Here is a 15,968-nt window from a genome sequence, read left to right as displayed (position 1 = left end):
ATAAATAGTATGATACTAAACAACCAATGGATCACTGAAGAAATCAAAGATGAAATTAAAAAAATACCTAGAGACAAATGAAAATGAAAACACAACAATCCAAAACCTATGGGACTCAGCAAAAGCAGTTATAAAAGGAAAGTTTATGGCAATACAGTGTTACCTCAGGAAATAAGAAAAAACCTCAAACAACCCAAACTTACACCTAAAGCAACTAGAGAAAGAAGAACAAACAAAACCCACAATTAGTAGAAGGAAAGAAGTCATAAAGATCAGAGCAGAAATAAATGAAATGAAGAAAACAATAGAAAAGATCAATGAAACTAAAAGTTGGTTCTTTGAAAAGAAAAACAAAATTAATAAACCTTTAGCCAGACTCATCAAGGAAAGAAGGGAGAGGGCTCAAATCAATAAAATCAGAAATGAAAAAGAAGTTACAACTGACACCACAGAAATACAAAGGATCATAAGAGACTACTACAATCAACTACATGACAATAAAATGGGCAACCTAGAAGAAATGGACAAATTCCTAGAAAGGTACAGTCTTCCAAGAGTGAACCAGTAAGAAATAGAAAATATGAACAGACCAATTACCAGTACTGAAATTAAAACTGTGATTTTAAAAAGTCCAACAAACAAAAGTCCAGGACCAGATGGCTTCACAGGCAAATTCTATCAAACATTTAGAGAAGAGTTTACACCAATCCTTATGAAACTATTCCAAAAAATTTCAGAGGAAGGAACACTCCCAAACTCATTCTTTGAGTCCACCATCACCCTGATACCAAAACCGCACAAAGATATAACAAAAAAAGAAAATTACAGGCCAATATCACTGATGCAGAGATGCAAAAATCCTCGACAAAATACTAGCAATCCAAATCCAACAGTACATTAAAAGGATCATACATCATGATCAAGTGGGATTTATCCCAGGGATGCAAGGATTCTTCAATATACGCAAATCAATCAGTGTGATACACTACATCAACAGATTGAAGAATAAAAACCATATGACCATCTCAATAGACGCAGAAAAAGCTTTTGACAAAATTCAACACCCATTTATGATAAAAAACTCTCCAGAAAGTGGGCATAGTGGGAATGTACCTCAACATAATAAAGGCCATATATGAGAAACCCACAGCTAACATCATACTCAAAGGTGAAAAGCTGAAAGCATTTCTTCTAAGATCAGGAACAAGACAAGGATGTCCACTGTAGCCACTTTTATTCAACATAGTTTTGGAAGTCCTAGCTACGACAGTCAGAGATGAAAAAGAAATAAAGGGAATCCAAATTGGAAAGGAAGAAGTAAAACTGTCACCATTTGCAGTTGACGCAATAGTACATATAGAAAATCCTAAAGACACCACCAGGAAACTACTAGTGCTCATCACTGAATTCAGTAAAGTTGCAGGATATAAAATCAATATACAGAAATATTTTCCATTCCTACACATTAACAATGAACTATCATAAAGAGAAATTAAGGAAACAATCCCATTTACCATCCCATCAAAAAGAATAAAATATCTAGGAATAAACCTACCTAAGGAGGCAAAAGAACTGTATTCGGAAAAGTATAAGACACTGATGAAAGAAAAAGAAGACAACAAACAGATGGAAAGATATACCGTGTTCCTGGATTGGAAGAATCAATATTGTTAAAATGACCATACTACCAAAGGCAATCTACAGATTCAATGCAATCCCTATCAAAATATCAATGGACACGGGGGGAAGGGGAAGCTGGGACGAAGTGAGAGAGTAGCATTGACATATATACACTACCAAATGTAAAATGGATGGCTAGTGGGAAGCTGCTGCATAGCACAGGGAGATCAGCTTGATGCTTTCTGATGACCTAGAGGGGTGGGATAGGGAGGGTGGGAGGGACACTCAAGAGGGAGGGGATATGGGGATATATGTATACATATAGCTGATTCACTGTGTTGTACAGCAGAAACTAACACAACATTGTAAAGCAATTAAACTCCAATAAGGATATTAAAATTCAAAAAAAAATATGAATGGCATTTTTCAAAGAACCAGAACAAACTATATTAAAATTTGTATTGAAACACAAAAGAACCCAAATAGTCAAAACAATCTTGATAAAGAATAACAGATCTGGAGGAATCATGCTCCCTGACTTCAGACTATATTACAAAGCTACAGTAATCAAAACATTATGGTACTGGCATAAAAAGAGACATCAATGCAACAGTAGAGAGAGCCCAGAAAAAAAACATGCACTTATGATCAATTAATCTATGACAAAGGAGGCAAGAATATACAATGGAGAAACGATAATCTCTTCAAATAAGTGGTACTGGGAAAACGGGACAGCTAAATGTAAAAGAATGAAGTTAAAACATTCTTGAACACCATATACAAAAATAAAGTCAAAATGGATTAAAGACCTAAATGTAAGACCGGATACTATAATACTTTTAGAGGGAAAACAAAGGCAGAACAGTCTTTGACATAAATCACAGCAATATTTTTTTGGATCTGTTTCCTAAACTAAAGGAAATAAATGCAAAAATAAACAAATGGAACCTAATTAAACCTAAAAGTTTTTGCACAGCAATAGAAGCCATTGAAAAAAGGAAAAGACAACCTCCTGAGTAGGAGAAAATGATATGACCAATAAGGGATTAATATCCAATATATATGTAAATAGCTCATACAACTCAACATCAAAAAAACCAAACAACCCGATTAAAAAATGGGCAGAAGAACTGAAGACATTTTTCTAAAGAGCAAATGCAGATGGCCAACAGGCCCATGAAAAGATGCTGAACACTGCTAATCATTAGGGAAATGCAAAGCAAAACCACAATGAGATATCACCTCACACCTCTCAGAATGGCTATCATCAAAAAGAACACAAATATAACAATTGTTGGAGAGGATGTGGAGAAAAGACAACCCTCATGCACTGTTGGTGGGAATGTAAGCTGTACAGCCACTGTGGAAAACAGTATGGAAGTTTCTCAAGAAACTTAAAATAGAACTACCATTGACCAAGCAATTCTACTCCTGGGTAAATATCTGAAAAAAACAAAAGCACTAATTTGAAAAGGTACATGCATCCCAGTGTTCATAGCAGCATTGTTTACAACTGGCAAGATATGGAAGCAACCTAAGTGACCATCAACAGATGAATGGATAAAGAAGACGTGGTATATACACACACACACACACACACACACACACACACACACACACACTGGACTAATACTCAGCCATAAAAAATAATGAAATCTTGCCATTTGTAGCAACATGGATGGACTTGGAGGGTATTATTTTAAGTGAAATAAGTCAGAGAAAGACAAATGCTGTATGATATCACTTAGTTGTGGAATCTAAAAAATACAGGAAACTAGTGAATATAATAAGAAAGAAGCAGACTTACAGATATAGAAAACAAACTAGTGGTGACCAATGGGGAAAAGGAAGGGGGAAGAGGCAATATAGGTGTAGAGAAGAAAGATGTACAAACTATTAGGTATAAAATAAGTTACAAGGATATACTGTACAATACAGGGAATATAGACATTACAGTAATTATAAATGGAGTACAACCTTTAAAAACTATGAATCACTGTACTGTACACCTGTAACTTATATAATATTGTACAGCAACTATATTTCAATTAAAAAAAATTTTTAATCACATCCAAAAAATTCCTAGGAATAAACTTAGCCAAGGAAGTGAAAGCCTGTATTTGGAAAACTGTAAAACATCGATGAAGGAAATTAAAGATGATTCAATGAAATGGAAAGATATCCCATGCTGGAGGATAGGATAGATTTTAATATTGTTAAAATGGCCATACTACCCAAAGAAATCTACAGATTTAATGCAATCCCTATCAAAATACCCATTACTTTTTTCAGAGAACTAGAAGAAATAATACTAAAATTTATATGGAATCACAAAAGACCCAGAATTGCCAAAGCAGTCCCAAGGAAAAAGAACAAAGCTGGAGGTATAACCCTCCCAGACTTCAGACTATACTATAAAGCTATAGTAATCAAAAACAGCGTGGTGTTGACACAAAAACAGACACATACATCAATGGAACAGAATAAAAAGCTGAGAAATAAAGTCACACACCTAAGGTCAATTAATCTATGACAAAGGAGGCAAGAATATAAATGGAAAAAAGACAGTCTCCTCAGTAAGTGGTGCTGGGAAAACTGGACAGCTACATGTAAAAAAAAAAAAAAAAATTAGAACATTCTCTTGGGAACTCCCTGGCAGTCCAGTGTTTAGGACTCCATGCTTTCACTGCCAAGAGCCCAGGTTCAATCCCTGGTCAGGGAACTAAGATCCCACAAGCTGCGCAGCACGGCCAAAAAAAAAAAAGAACGTTCTCTTACACCATATACAAAAATAAACTCAAAATGGTTTCATCACCTAAATGTAAGACCTGAAATCATAAAAGTCCTAGAAGAGAACATAGAACACTCTTTGACATAAATTATAGCAATATTTTTTTGCATCACTTTCCTAAGGCAAAAGAAATAAGAGCAAAAATAAACAGATGGGACCTAATTAAACTTAAAAGTTCTGCATAGCAAAGGAAACCACTGACAAAACAAAAAGGCAATCTGTGGAATGGGGGAAAATATTTGTAAATGATGCAAATAACAAGGGGTTAATATCTAAAACATACAAACAGCTCATACAACTCATTATCAAAAAAAACCCAAATAATCCAATTGAAAAGTGCGCAGAAGATTTGAATAGACATTTTTCCAAAGACATACAGTTGGCCAACAGTCACATGAAGTATGCTCAATATCGCTAACAGAGTAATGCAAATCAAAACCACAATGAGATATCACCTTACATCTATCAGAATGGCTATCATCAAAAAGTCTACCATGCGACTTCCCTGGTGGCGCAGTGGTTAAGAATCTGCCTGCCAATGCAGGGGACATAGGTTCGAGCCTGGCCTGGGGAGACCCCACATGCTGCGGAGCAACTAAGCCCGTGCGCCACAACTACTAAGCCTGTGCTCTAGAGACAGTGAGCCACAACTACTGAGCCTGCACGCCACAACTACTGAAGCCCGCATGCCTAGAGCCCATGCTCTGCAACAAGAGAAGCCACCACAATGAGAAGCCCGTGCACCACAACGAACAGTAGCCCCTGCTTGCTGCAACTAGAGAAAGCCTGTGTGCAGCAACAAAGACCCAAAACAGCCAAAAATAAATAAATAAATAAATAAAATTTTCAAATATTAAAAAAAAAAAAGTCTACCAATAACAATGTTGGAGAAGATGTGGAGAAAAGGGAACCCTCGTATACTATTGGTGGGAATGTAAACTGGCGGTATTACTCAGCTATAAAGATAATGAAATAATGCCATTTGCAGCAACATGGATAGACCTAGAAAATATTACGTTTAGTGAAATAAGTTAGAGAAAGACAAATGCTGTATGATATCACTTATATTGGAATCCAAAAAATAATATAAATGAATGTATATACAAAACAGAAACAGACTCACAGATACAGAAAACAAAGGAGTGAAGCAGGGAAGGACAAATTAGGGGTATGGGATTAAGAAATATAAACTATTATATATAAAATAGATAAGCAACAAGGATATACTGTATAGCACAGGGAATTATACTCAGTCTTGTAATAACCTATAATGGAGTATAATCTGCAAAAATATTGAATCACTATGCTATACACCTGAAACTAACACAATATTGTAAATCAACTATAATTCCATAAAAAAAAGAAATATGGAGACTTAAATTTGACAAGACTTGGATTAGATATGGGTGGGGAGGAGGGATGTACAGGAGAGAGAAGTATCAAAGACGACAACCAGGTTTTGGCTCAAGTACCTGAACGGAGTCAATAGCTCAAGTAACTCAGCTATTGACTACGATATGGAATCATGGAAGAACATCCATTTTTGAATTGATAAGATCATTAATTCATTTTGGATATATGTTTTTGGAGGTGCCTTTTAGACCTCCAAGTAGAAATTCAAGTAGACAGTAGATACACTGGTCTCGGGTATAAAGGAGTTATAAAGGAGGCGTTGGTCATGGGCAATGGGTATATGAAGCCAGCCTTGGGAGAAAACACAGAGTAAGAGGAGGAAAGGGACTCAAAGTAGGCCTTGAAGAACTTTGACATTTGATCATCTAGACCAGGGGTCAGCAAACCTCTTCTGTCAAAGGCCAGATAATAAATGTTTTAGGCTTTGCAGGCCATACGGTCTCTGTTGCAACTACTCAACTTTGCTACTGTAGCACAAAAGCAGCCATAGACAATTCATAAGTAAATAAGTGTGGTGACTCTTCCAACAAAACTTTATTTATGGACTCTGAAATTTGAATTTCACATAATTTTCATGGGTCATGAAGTATTATTCTTCTTTTGATTTTTGCAACCATTTAAAAATGTAAGAATCACTCTTAGCCAAAGAATATACAAAAACCAGGGTCAGCAGATATAGCCTGTGGGCCAAAATCTGGGTCCCTATCTGTTTAATAAGGTTTCATTTGAACACTGCCATGCTCATTCACTTATGTATTGCCTTTTGTGCTACAAGGGCAGAGTTGACTAGTTGTGACAGAGTAATATATTTACTATCTGTCTCTTTTACAGAAAAAGTTTTGCTGACTTCTTATCTAGACTGTAGAAAAAGAGGGAAGGAAGATGAATCTACAAAGAAACCTAATATGTGTTGATAAATGACTATATAATGATTGTTAAAGAGGGTGCAGAGTCGCTTTTGTGCAAATCAAGTAGTCAAGAAGCAGTCACCACAAAATGAGGGATGGAGAATTTAATTTTGTCAGGATGCAAAATTACATCCATCCAAATCAGATAGCTAAAAAGTTGAAGAAAGTTACAATTAAGACTGGTGGAGGGACTTCCCTCATGGCGAAGTGGTTAAGAATCTGCCTGCCAATGCCGGGGACACAGGTTCGAGCCCTGGTCTGGGAAGATCCCACATGCCGCGGAGCAACTAAGCCCGTGCGCCACAACTACTGAGCCCACGTGCCACAACTACTGAAACCCACATGCCTAGAGCCCGTGCTGCACAACAAGAGAAGAAGCCACCACAATGAGAAGCCCACGCACCGCAACGAAGAGTAGCCCCCACTTGCCGCAACTACCGCACGCAGCAAGGAAGACCCCACGCAGTCAAAAATATAAATAAATAAATTTATTTTAAAAAAAAACTGGGCTTCCCTGGTGGCGCAGTGGTTGCGCGTCCGCCTGCCGATGCAGGGGAACCGGGTTCGCGCCCCGGTCTGGGAAGATCCCATATGCCGCGGAGCGGCTGGGCCCGTGAGCCATGGCCGCTGAGCCTGCGCGTCCGGAGCCTGTGCTCCGCAACGGGAGAGGCCGCAGCAGAGGAAGGCCCGCATACCACACAAAAAAAAAAACTGGTGGAAAGTTGAAAGATACCCAGGGCACGTGTGTCATATTTTCTGTGAAATTAAGTCCCAGCTGAAAGATACAGGCTTAGGATTCTGGCTGATTATTGTAAGCAGAATTTGACCATCAGGTTAGCCTGTTCCTTATAAGCTGAGTTTAATGCCCCTGGAAATAAATTCAGATTCCAATGACACCTTGAAATTTCTGCCCAATTTTTCATTGGGTTAGGGTGAATATAACTTAATAGTTAAACTTATGAAGTAAGTAAATATTAGTTAAAAGTGGAGTGAAAGTGATTATTTTACTTTTGGCACAAAAATTACTAGATTTCTAAGTGAATATTCTAGATGTATATAAGTTCTGTTTGAAGGCATAACTGGTTTTAAAATTTTTAACTTTAATAAATTGAATATTAATTTCAACACAGGTTGCCTGAGTACTCCTTGACATGATCAGAACATCACTCATTCATCTCACAAACATACTGAGCACCTAACATGTATCAGGTGCTATTTGAAAAGATGATGAAATAGTTGTAAGCAAAACAAAGTCACAGCTCTCAAAAGAACCTACATTCTGGCAGTAGACAACTGATCACAGACAAAAAGGTAAGGGGGTAACTCTCATAAAGAAAAATGTTTAAAAACTCAAGTGAAATGTAGAAAAAAGGAAAGACTGCTGCTCGCCTCCTAACAACAATATAAAAACTGAATAACCTACACCTGCACAACTTTTCTTGAGTCCAACAGAGAGCTAAGGTCTCAGGGCAATCAAGTGGCCTGAAATATAAGGAAAGTAGGGCACCTCCAAGGAGGGATGGGACACGGACCCTGGCTCACCTGTGGCAGGACGTGGGAGGAAGAGATGATGAGTGGCATTTAAGTATTTAAGAAGAAGTCAGCTAAAATTTTTAATGAATTGCTAAAGGCCAAGTGTGGGCTACAGTAGGAGACTAGAACTCCTGAGAGCTGCAGACACAAGAGGAATTCACGCCCACTTGTAGACAAAAGACTGGACACAGTGAGGGAGACTGGAGAAAGCCTTCCTTGGGGTATAGGCCTGGAGGAGGAGAGCAGCTGCCATTGTAGGAAAGGCAGGAAGCCCTGCCAACCCTGCTCCCTAGTGAACAAAAGCTTTAAGTTGCTGAGGAAGGTCAGCAAACCCTGTTGGGCCCAGCGCCCTGCATCTGGGGAGGGAAGAAATTAAAACCTGCTACTCCTGGGGTAGGGGAGGAATTCAACCTGGCCCATTACCTTAGAAGTCGCCTACTGCTGGGACAGGGGTAGGACCACTGAGAAGGGTCCATCCTTGAGACACAGGAACCCAGGGACTACTTAAGACAGGGGTTGGGCCCTTCCACTGGCACCCTACCACCAGACTAGCATGCACTAAGTAACAAGCAAAAGCAGTCACTGCTGGGGGAGGAACAAGAGTGTGGAGATAAACCCTCTGAGGTGTAGGAACACAGAAAAGGCTGCAAGATGAGGATAGAGCAGGAATGCTGAGAAAATGCTCCAGCATCCCAGCAAGAACCAACTATATGCTGTCTCAGTGAGATACACTTTAAATACAAAGCTATAAATAGGTTGAGAGTAAAAGGAAAGAACAATACACCATGGAAACAGTAAGCATAAGAGAGCTGTGCATCTATACTAAAATCAGACAAAATAGACATTAAAACAAGGAGTATTATTAGAAGCAAAGGAAGACAAGTCATAATAACAAAAGGATAAACACATCAAATAGATATAAAAGTTCTAAATGAATATGTACCTGAGAGTAGAGCTTCAAAATACATGCAGCAAAAACTGACAGAACTAAAGGGAGAAATAATCAAATCCACAATCATGGCTGGAGATTTTAGCATACTGCTCTCAATAATTAATAGAAAACATATAACAATAGTACATAAAAGATCTGAGTGATACCACCAACCACCTTAACTTAGTTGATATTTATAGAACACTATCCCCCCAAACTGCAGAATATACATTTTTTTTCTAAGTGCACACAGAGCGTTCACCAAGCTAGAAAATAGGGTGGACCATAAAATGAGTTTAAATAAATTTCAGAAGAATGAAATCTTACAGATTATGTTATCTGACCACAATAGAATTAAATTAGAACTCAACAAATATAAGTTATCTAGAAGATCCCCATATATTTGGAAATAAAACAACTCACTTCTAAACAACCCAAGGGTCAAAGAAGAAATCACAAAAAAATAAAAATATTTTAATTGAATGAAAATCAAGACACAATTTATAGGATGCAGCTCCAACAGTGTTTAAAGAAGATATTTATAGCTGTACATGCTTATATTAAAAAGAAGAAAGGTCTAAATCAATGATCTAATATTATACTATTTATGAATCTAGAAAAAGAAGAGCCAATTAAGCTCATTGTGAGTAGGACAGAAATAAAGTTATGAGCAGAAATCAATGAAATGGAAAACAGACTACAGAGAAATCCAAAGAAACCAGCACCTAGCTTAGTGTTTTTTTAAAAAAAAAGTCAATAAAAGGGATAACTTCTAACTATTTTTGATCAATAAAATAAAAGACACAAATTACCAGTTTCAAGAATGAAAGGAGGACCCATAATACATCTATGATCCACTGATTTTCAACAAGGGTGAGCAGACCACTCAATGGGGAAAGAACAGTCTTTTCAATAAATGGTGTTGAAGGACTTCCCTGGTGGTGCAGTGGTTAAGAATCTGCCTGCCAATGCAAGGGACACGGGTTCGAGCCCTGGTCCGGGAAGATCCCACATGCTGTGGAGCAACTAAGCCCATGCGCCACAACTACTGAGCCTGCGCTCTAGAGCCCGCAGGCCACAACTATTGAAGCCCGCATGCCTAGAGCCCATGCTCCGCAACAAGAGAAGCCACTGCAATGAGAAGCCCGGGCGCCACAACAAAGAGTAGCCCCCACTCGCTGCCACTAGAGAAAGCTCGCGCACAGCAATGAAGATCCAATGCAGCCAAATATAAATAAATAAATAAATTTATTTTAAAAAGTAAATAAATGGTGTTGAAAAAACTGCATATCCACATACAAAAGAATGAAGCCAGACCCCTATCTCACACCATATATAAAGATTAACTCAAAATGGATCAAAGACCTAAATGTTACAGCTAAAATTATAACTCTTAGAAGAAAACACCTGGGAAGTTTGGCTGTACTAACCACTTGCCTCAGAAGGAATGTAAGCAGAGTACCTTAAAAGTTGCCTGCATTTCACACCTGACTAGGGCTCAATTAGTGGGGTTTACTGGAAGTTCTATAGGACATGGCTGTTGGAAAAATATGTTAACGTAAAACATGTTAATGGGGGGCTTCCCTGTTGGCACAGTGGTTAAGAATCCACCTGCCAACGCAGGGGACACGGGTTTGAGCCCTGGTCCAGGAAGATTCCACATGCCGCAGAGCAGCTAAGCCCGTGAGCCACAACTACTAAGCCCATGCACCACAACTACTGAAGCCCATGCACCTAGAGCCCGTGCTCCTCAACAAGAGAAGCCACCGCAATGAGAAGCCCGCACACCGCAACGAAGACCCAACACAGCCAAAAATTAATAAAATTCCACATGCCGCAGAGCAGCTAAGCCCGTGAGCCACAACTACTAAGCCCATGCACCACAACTACTGAAGCCCATGCACCTAGAGCCCGTGCTCCTCAACAAGAGAAGCCACTGCAATGAGAAGCCCACGCACTGCAACGAAGAGTAGCCCCCACTTGCCGCAACTAAAAGAAAGCCTGCGTGCAGCAACGAAGACCCAACACAGCCATAAATACATACATACATACATACATACATACATACCAAAAACAAAAACCTGTTAAGGAAACACATGTTAAATCTGTCCCATGGACTTTACATCTGCTGTTCCCTTAGGCTAGAACATTTCTCACTTCACTCTACCCTCACTCCTCACCTCACTAAACTCACTGATTCCCATCTCAGCTTAAACACCACTCTGTAGAGAACCTTCCCTGATCCCAAATATTAGGTGAGACCCCCCTGCCCTGTCACATACTTCATAGCACTGTGAATGTCTTCATAACACTGAGCAGTCTTATATTGTGATTATTTGTCCAGTATCAGTCTTCAGATTCAGAGGCTGAATCTTTCTTTGCACAGCTGTATCCCCAGTGCCTAGCATAGAGCCTGGCACATGTTAAGAGTTAAATCAATATCTGTGACTGAATGGATGGACTCCTGCCTTGGCCTGCATACCCTCTGCTTCCCTCACCCTGAGAATTCCTGAGCCTGCACACTGTTGATGAAGGGAACAGGAGGGTTGGCTTTCGGGCCAGAGCAGCTCACACCCCACCCTCCCATCTGTGCCCCTGAGGAAAGAGGTAGAGAAGCAGAGAGTCACCTTGTTGTAGGCCAGGCTAAGGTACCTCAGCTCTGGGAAGGGCAGGGCCAGCATCTGGTTCCTTGCCTTCAGTGACTTCACGGGAAGAGTCTCGAATATGGGAGGAAGTGCACATACCTTGGTTGTCTTAGAAGGAAAAGAAAGTCAAAGTCAAAGTGCCCTGGTGATAAGAAGTGGGCCAACAGACCCTTCCTAGGGAGTGTGGTGGAAACAATGACCATTCTAGAGAGACATCAAAAGAGACATCCAGGGTCATAAGGGGGGATGTCATCAAGGGACCAGAGTTCTAGCTCCAAGTTTCCTATGTCGCATGGTGAGCTAGTTCTCTGGTACCCAAAGTTCCAGTTTTAAGTTCTCTGAAGCCAAAGTACAATACAGCAGTGTACCACTGCTGAGGCTCTTTGCTCTCACCTCCCACTTTCTGCCCTATAGCGGCTTATCCTGAACTTGCCCCTCTATACAGTTGGCTTAAAATTTCTCCAGAAGGTGAAAGGGCAGGGCTTGCACTGTTAAGGGGACTTTTCCCAGTGAGGAGACAGAGCAGGAGTGACCTAAGCCTTGAACACCTGCTCTGATGGGCTAGTCCACATCCTACAGTGGAGGCTCTTCGTTCCGAGATAAAACAACAGCTAAGTCCTGGACGATTTCAGGCAGGCTGTGGGGCCTGGGTGTGGCCAGTGCATCTGGCTCACTTGCAGCGTCATGGTCTCTCGGCACAACTCAGCCTGCCTTAGGGTCAACATGTTTGATGAAGTAGAAAATGGAAGTCGCTGGATTAACCATGCCAAACTCAGTTCACTCACTGATTCCTTGAGTTAGATGGAGCCAAAGGAAATCACAGGGTAGATGCTGGGCTAATGACTGGGTTCAGATGAACTAGATTCACCTAAGCTCCACTAATTGCTGTGTAATCTCGAGCAAGTCACTTAAATCTCCTTTGCTCATTCAATGACCATTTGTGGAGCACCTACTTTTCTTTTTTACAGCAATCCCTTTTTATTTATTTAAGTTTTTGGCCACACCCCACGGCATGTGGGATCTTAGCTCCCCGACCAGGGATCGAACCCACGCCTCCTGCGCTGGAAGGCAGAGCCTTAACAACTGGACCGCTGGGGAAATCCCTGGAGCACCTACTATTGGCCAAGTATTTTTGTCCCCTCCTGGGGTCCAACTTGTACAGCCACAAGTGAGACGGATAAGTCATGGGTGACAGTAAAACAAAAACCAGTGATGGTGCTTGGGAACTCTCCTCTCAAGGAAATCCAAACGCAATCTCCAAGAGGCTGAGTGGAATGTGGTGGCAAGTCTGGTAAGGTATCTCCTCAACTGTGCAATTCCCTACCTGGAGTGAGGCTGTGTGAGCCAAAGGGGGCAAGTCAGACTGAAGCACAGAGAAGAAAAAGCCAGACAGGCTTGGGGGTTATCTAGCCCTGTCCAGAGGGCTGGAATGTCCTGATCTGAGGGCATGACTGGCTCTGCTGGGGACAGAAAGGGCCCTGTCTTAGAGGGGGATATATCTGACATTGATAGAGAGGCCGCTAAAAGTTTCAACTATTCAGCTCACTCTCTACATTCTCAGATGCCACACAGTTGGGATCTGAGCACTAAGCAACATAATTCTGTGGCCACAAGCCCCTCTATCCCTAATGCATGCCCTTGTGTGACCTTGCTGCTCCTCCCATTCAGACGTGGAGTCTGTATCTCTAATCCCTTGAAACTAGACTGGCTGCTGTATAATAAAGAATGTGTCTGGTCTTTGTTTTGTGTTCTTGGCACTGACCTTCTAAAACCCTTGGAATCTCCTGAGTGATAGGAATGTCTTTGTTATGCATGACCCTTGGATCATACCTCAGTTCACGCTAATGAGATGACTTAGGATGGCAGCTGGCCATACTATAAAGACAACCATGTGATCAGAGGATTGGAGTTTGAGCCAGCCTGACCTCTGGGGAAGGGAGAGGGGCTAGAAACTGAGTTCAATCATGTGGCCAATGGTTCAATCAATCGTGGCTATGTAATGAAACTCCAATGAAAGCTCTGGACACTGAGGCTCAAGTGAGCTTCCTGGTTGGTGAACACATCAGATGTGCTGGGAGGGTGACACACTCTCATCCCACAGTAAGAGGGCAAAGAGGCTCTGTGTTTCGAACCCTCCCAGCCCTCATTATGTGTCTTTTTATTTGGCTCGTCCTGATTTGTATCCTTTATAGTCAAACTGTGATTGTAAGTATAGTGCTCTCCTGAGTTCTATGAGTCATTCTAGCAAATTATTGAACCCGAGGGGGTCACTGGAACTTTAGAATTTATTGCCAGTAAGTCAAGTAGCCTGGAGACCCCCAAACTTGCAGCTAGTGCCTGAAGTGAGGGCAGTCTTATTGGGGACTGTGCCCTTAACTTGTGGGACGCATGCTAATTCCAGGTGACTAGCATCAGAATTGTACTGCAGGAATATACTGGCCTTATGACTTGCTTTAACCAACAGAAAATGCCATTGTTTGAATTTCAGAGCCTTGCTCTCTTGGAACCCTGATGCCACCATGCCGTAATGAAGTCCAGGATGAAAAGACAACAAAAGATGCCAAGCCGTGCCAGCTGTCCATGAGTCCAGCTCCCAGCTAACCAGCCAGCTGCAGGTATGTGCCCTGGCTAAACACCAATAGAACAACCTAACCAACCCAAATAATTGTAAGAAATAATAAATTGCTATTGTTTGAAGTCAACAATTGTGTTGGTTTGTTAAGTGGCAATAATATAGCAATTGATATAATTTCTCACCCAGTTGTATGTGTGGGGAGGAGGTATACTGAGCTGCGTCCCAAGGATGCAGGTTGGCTAACTGTATAGTGGTACTTCTTACTATAAATGAATGAATGAATAAATAAATAAATTTTCAGTTACCATGTCAGTCTTCGTGAGCTTGCTTAGTGAGCCTCTAACCTGAGAGAAAAGACAATTTTCTGTGCTGACAAAAATCAAGTGTCTAGGCCTGTGACACCAAGGATTAGACCCCGGATGGTGGTGTGTTTGGCCAGGATCACTCTAGCTTTGGGGGTTTTTTTTGTTTTTCTTTTTCACTCTAGCTTTGGGGCGGGGGCTCTTGTTAGGGAGCTATTGGGCTTCATCCTGGTGGCAGCTTCACTTCAATGCCAGCTTGATCACTTGAGGCAGCAACCATTACTACTGAACAGCATCTGAGAACAATGGAAGCTAGTCTGTGGCAGTGTGAGGTCTGGGACCTATCTGTTAGGTCCGCTGCTGCATCTCCATAGGCCAGCATAGGGCCTGGAACATGGTCGGTTCAGTGAATGGGCCTCCTCAGTGTTATATATGTAAATGCCTCTCATGGATCCATTAACCTATTTTTGTTTATTAAAATTAATGTTCTGACTCAAGGATGCAAATATAATGTAGGCAGTTCCTACCTCTGAGATTGAAAATCCAGGATAAGATGAGAACACAACCTCTGAAATAAAAGAGAAACAGAATGAAGGTTGGTGAGAGCACTAGCTGACCCCCGGAGAGGCCAGGGTCTGGGTCTACCACCCATTGTATGCAGCAGGGTACCTCCTAGAGGAGTACTCATTGGTCCTGAGCTTCAGTTCTAACTGGGAAGAGGAACAGCTGTGACATGTGTCAGGTAATAAGCCCTTTGCGCTTAGAAAAAAATTCAAACTCCTTGGCCAGGCTTTTGAGGTCCTGCCTGATCTGGCCCCTGCCTACTTCTCTAATCTTATCTCATGCTACCCTGCCCCTCACTCACTATATTTCAGCTACACTGACCTTCCTGACTTTGCAACGTGCAAGCTCTTTCGAGCCTCAGAACTATTAGGCAGTCAGTATCCGTCAGAAGGCAAACCAACTGTCTTAGAAGAGAAAAATGTATATAAAAGATAGTCTGTCAGAGGATTTGAAAATACCATTTGTTATATTAGTACAAATAGAGTGTGTTAAGACAGTGAATTCAGGAGAGATAAGTAACTAAGGAGGAGGCTGCAGAGTGATTTCATTCTTGGGATCATCAGACTAAGATGAGCCAATAAAGAGCTCAGTTCAACCTAATAAAGCAAAGCATCTGCTGGGACTGGATCCTGTACAGGGACTGCTCACCTTTGCCCTGACTAATGGGATCCCTTCTACATGTTAAT

The 15,968-nt window shown here is 41.0% G+C and overlaps 2 protein-coding genes across 9 annotated transcripts in view; one reads left to right on the top strand and one right to left on the bottom strand.

Annotated features, from left to right (window-relative positions):
• Nucleotides 1-14,494, top strand: part of RNF169 (ring finger protein 169) — a 141,602-nt gene extending 127,108 nt beyond the window's left edge. For both annotated transcript variants that reach the window (XR_003683739.1, XM_028501629.1), the window contains one exon: nt 14,330-14,494. The gene's annotated coding sequence lies outside the window, so the exon portion shown is untranslated. The remainder of the gene's footprint in view (nt 1-14,329) is intronic.
• XRRA1 (X-ray radiation resistance associated 1) overlaps nt 1-15,968 on the bottom strand; it is a 105,292-nt gene that overhangs the window by 32,307 nt on the left and 57,017 nt on the right. For 5 of the 7 annotated variants that reach the window (XR_003683738.2, XM_028501624.2, XM_007101439.4 and 2 more), the window contains 2 exons: nt 15,246-15,286; nt 11,824-11,949 (listed from right to left, as the gene is read on the bottom strand). The exons of 1 other annotated variant lie outside the window; for it this stretch is intronic. Coding sequence is in view for 5 of the 6 variants with exons in the window: in XM_028501624.2 (XP_028357425.1) it covers nt 11,824-11,949; nt 15,246-15,286 (167 nt within the window). In the remaining variant the exon portion in view is untranslated. Of the gene's footprint in view, nt 1-9,208; nt 9,253-10,008; nt 10,407-11,823; nt 11,950-15,245; nt 15,287-15,968 lie in introns of those variants that run through there. One more of the 7 variants, XM_055091649.1, reaches the window with a different exon arrangement.

This window comes from Physeter macrocephalus, chromosome 16 (genome assembly GCF_002837175.3).
Source record: "Physeter macrocephalus isolate SW-GA chromosome 16, ASM283717v5, whole genome shotgun sequence".
NCBI classification, from domain to species: domain Eukaryota; kingdom Metazoa; phylum Chordata; class Mammalia; order Artiodactyla; family Physeteridae; genus Physeter; species Physeter macrocephalus.
The sequence above is the reverse complement of the archived record's forward strand: the minus strand, read 5'-3'. Positions and strand labels throughout refer to the sequence as shown.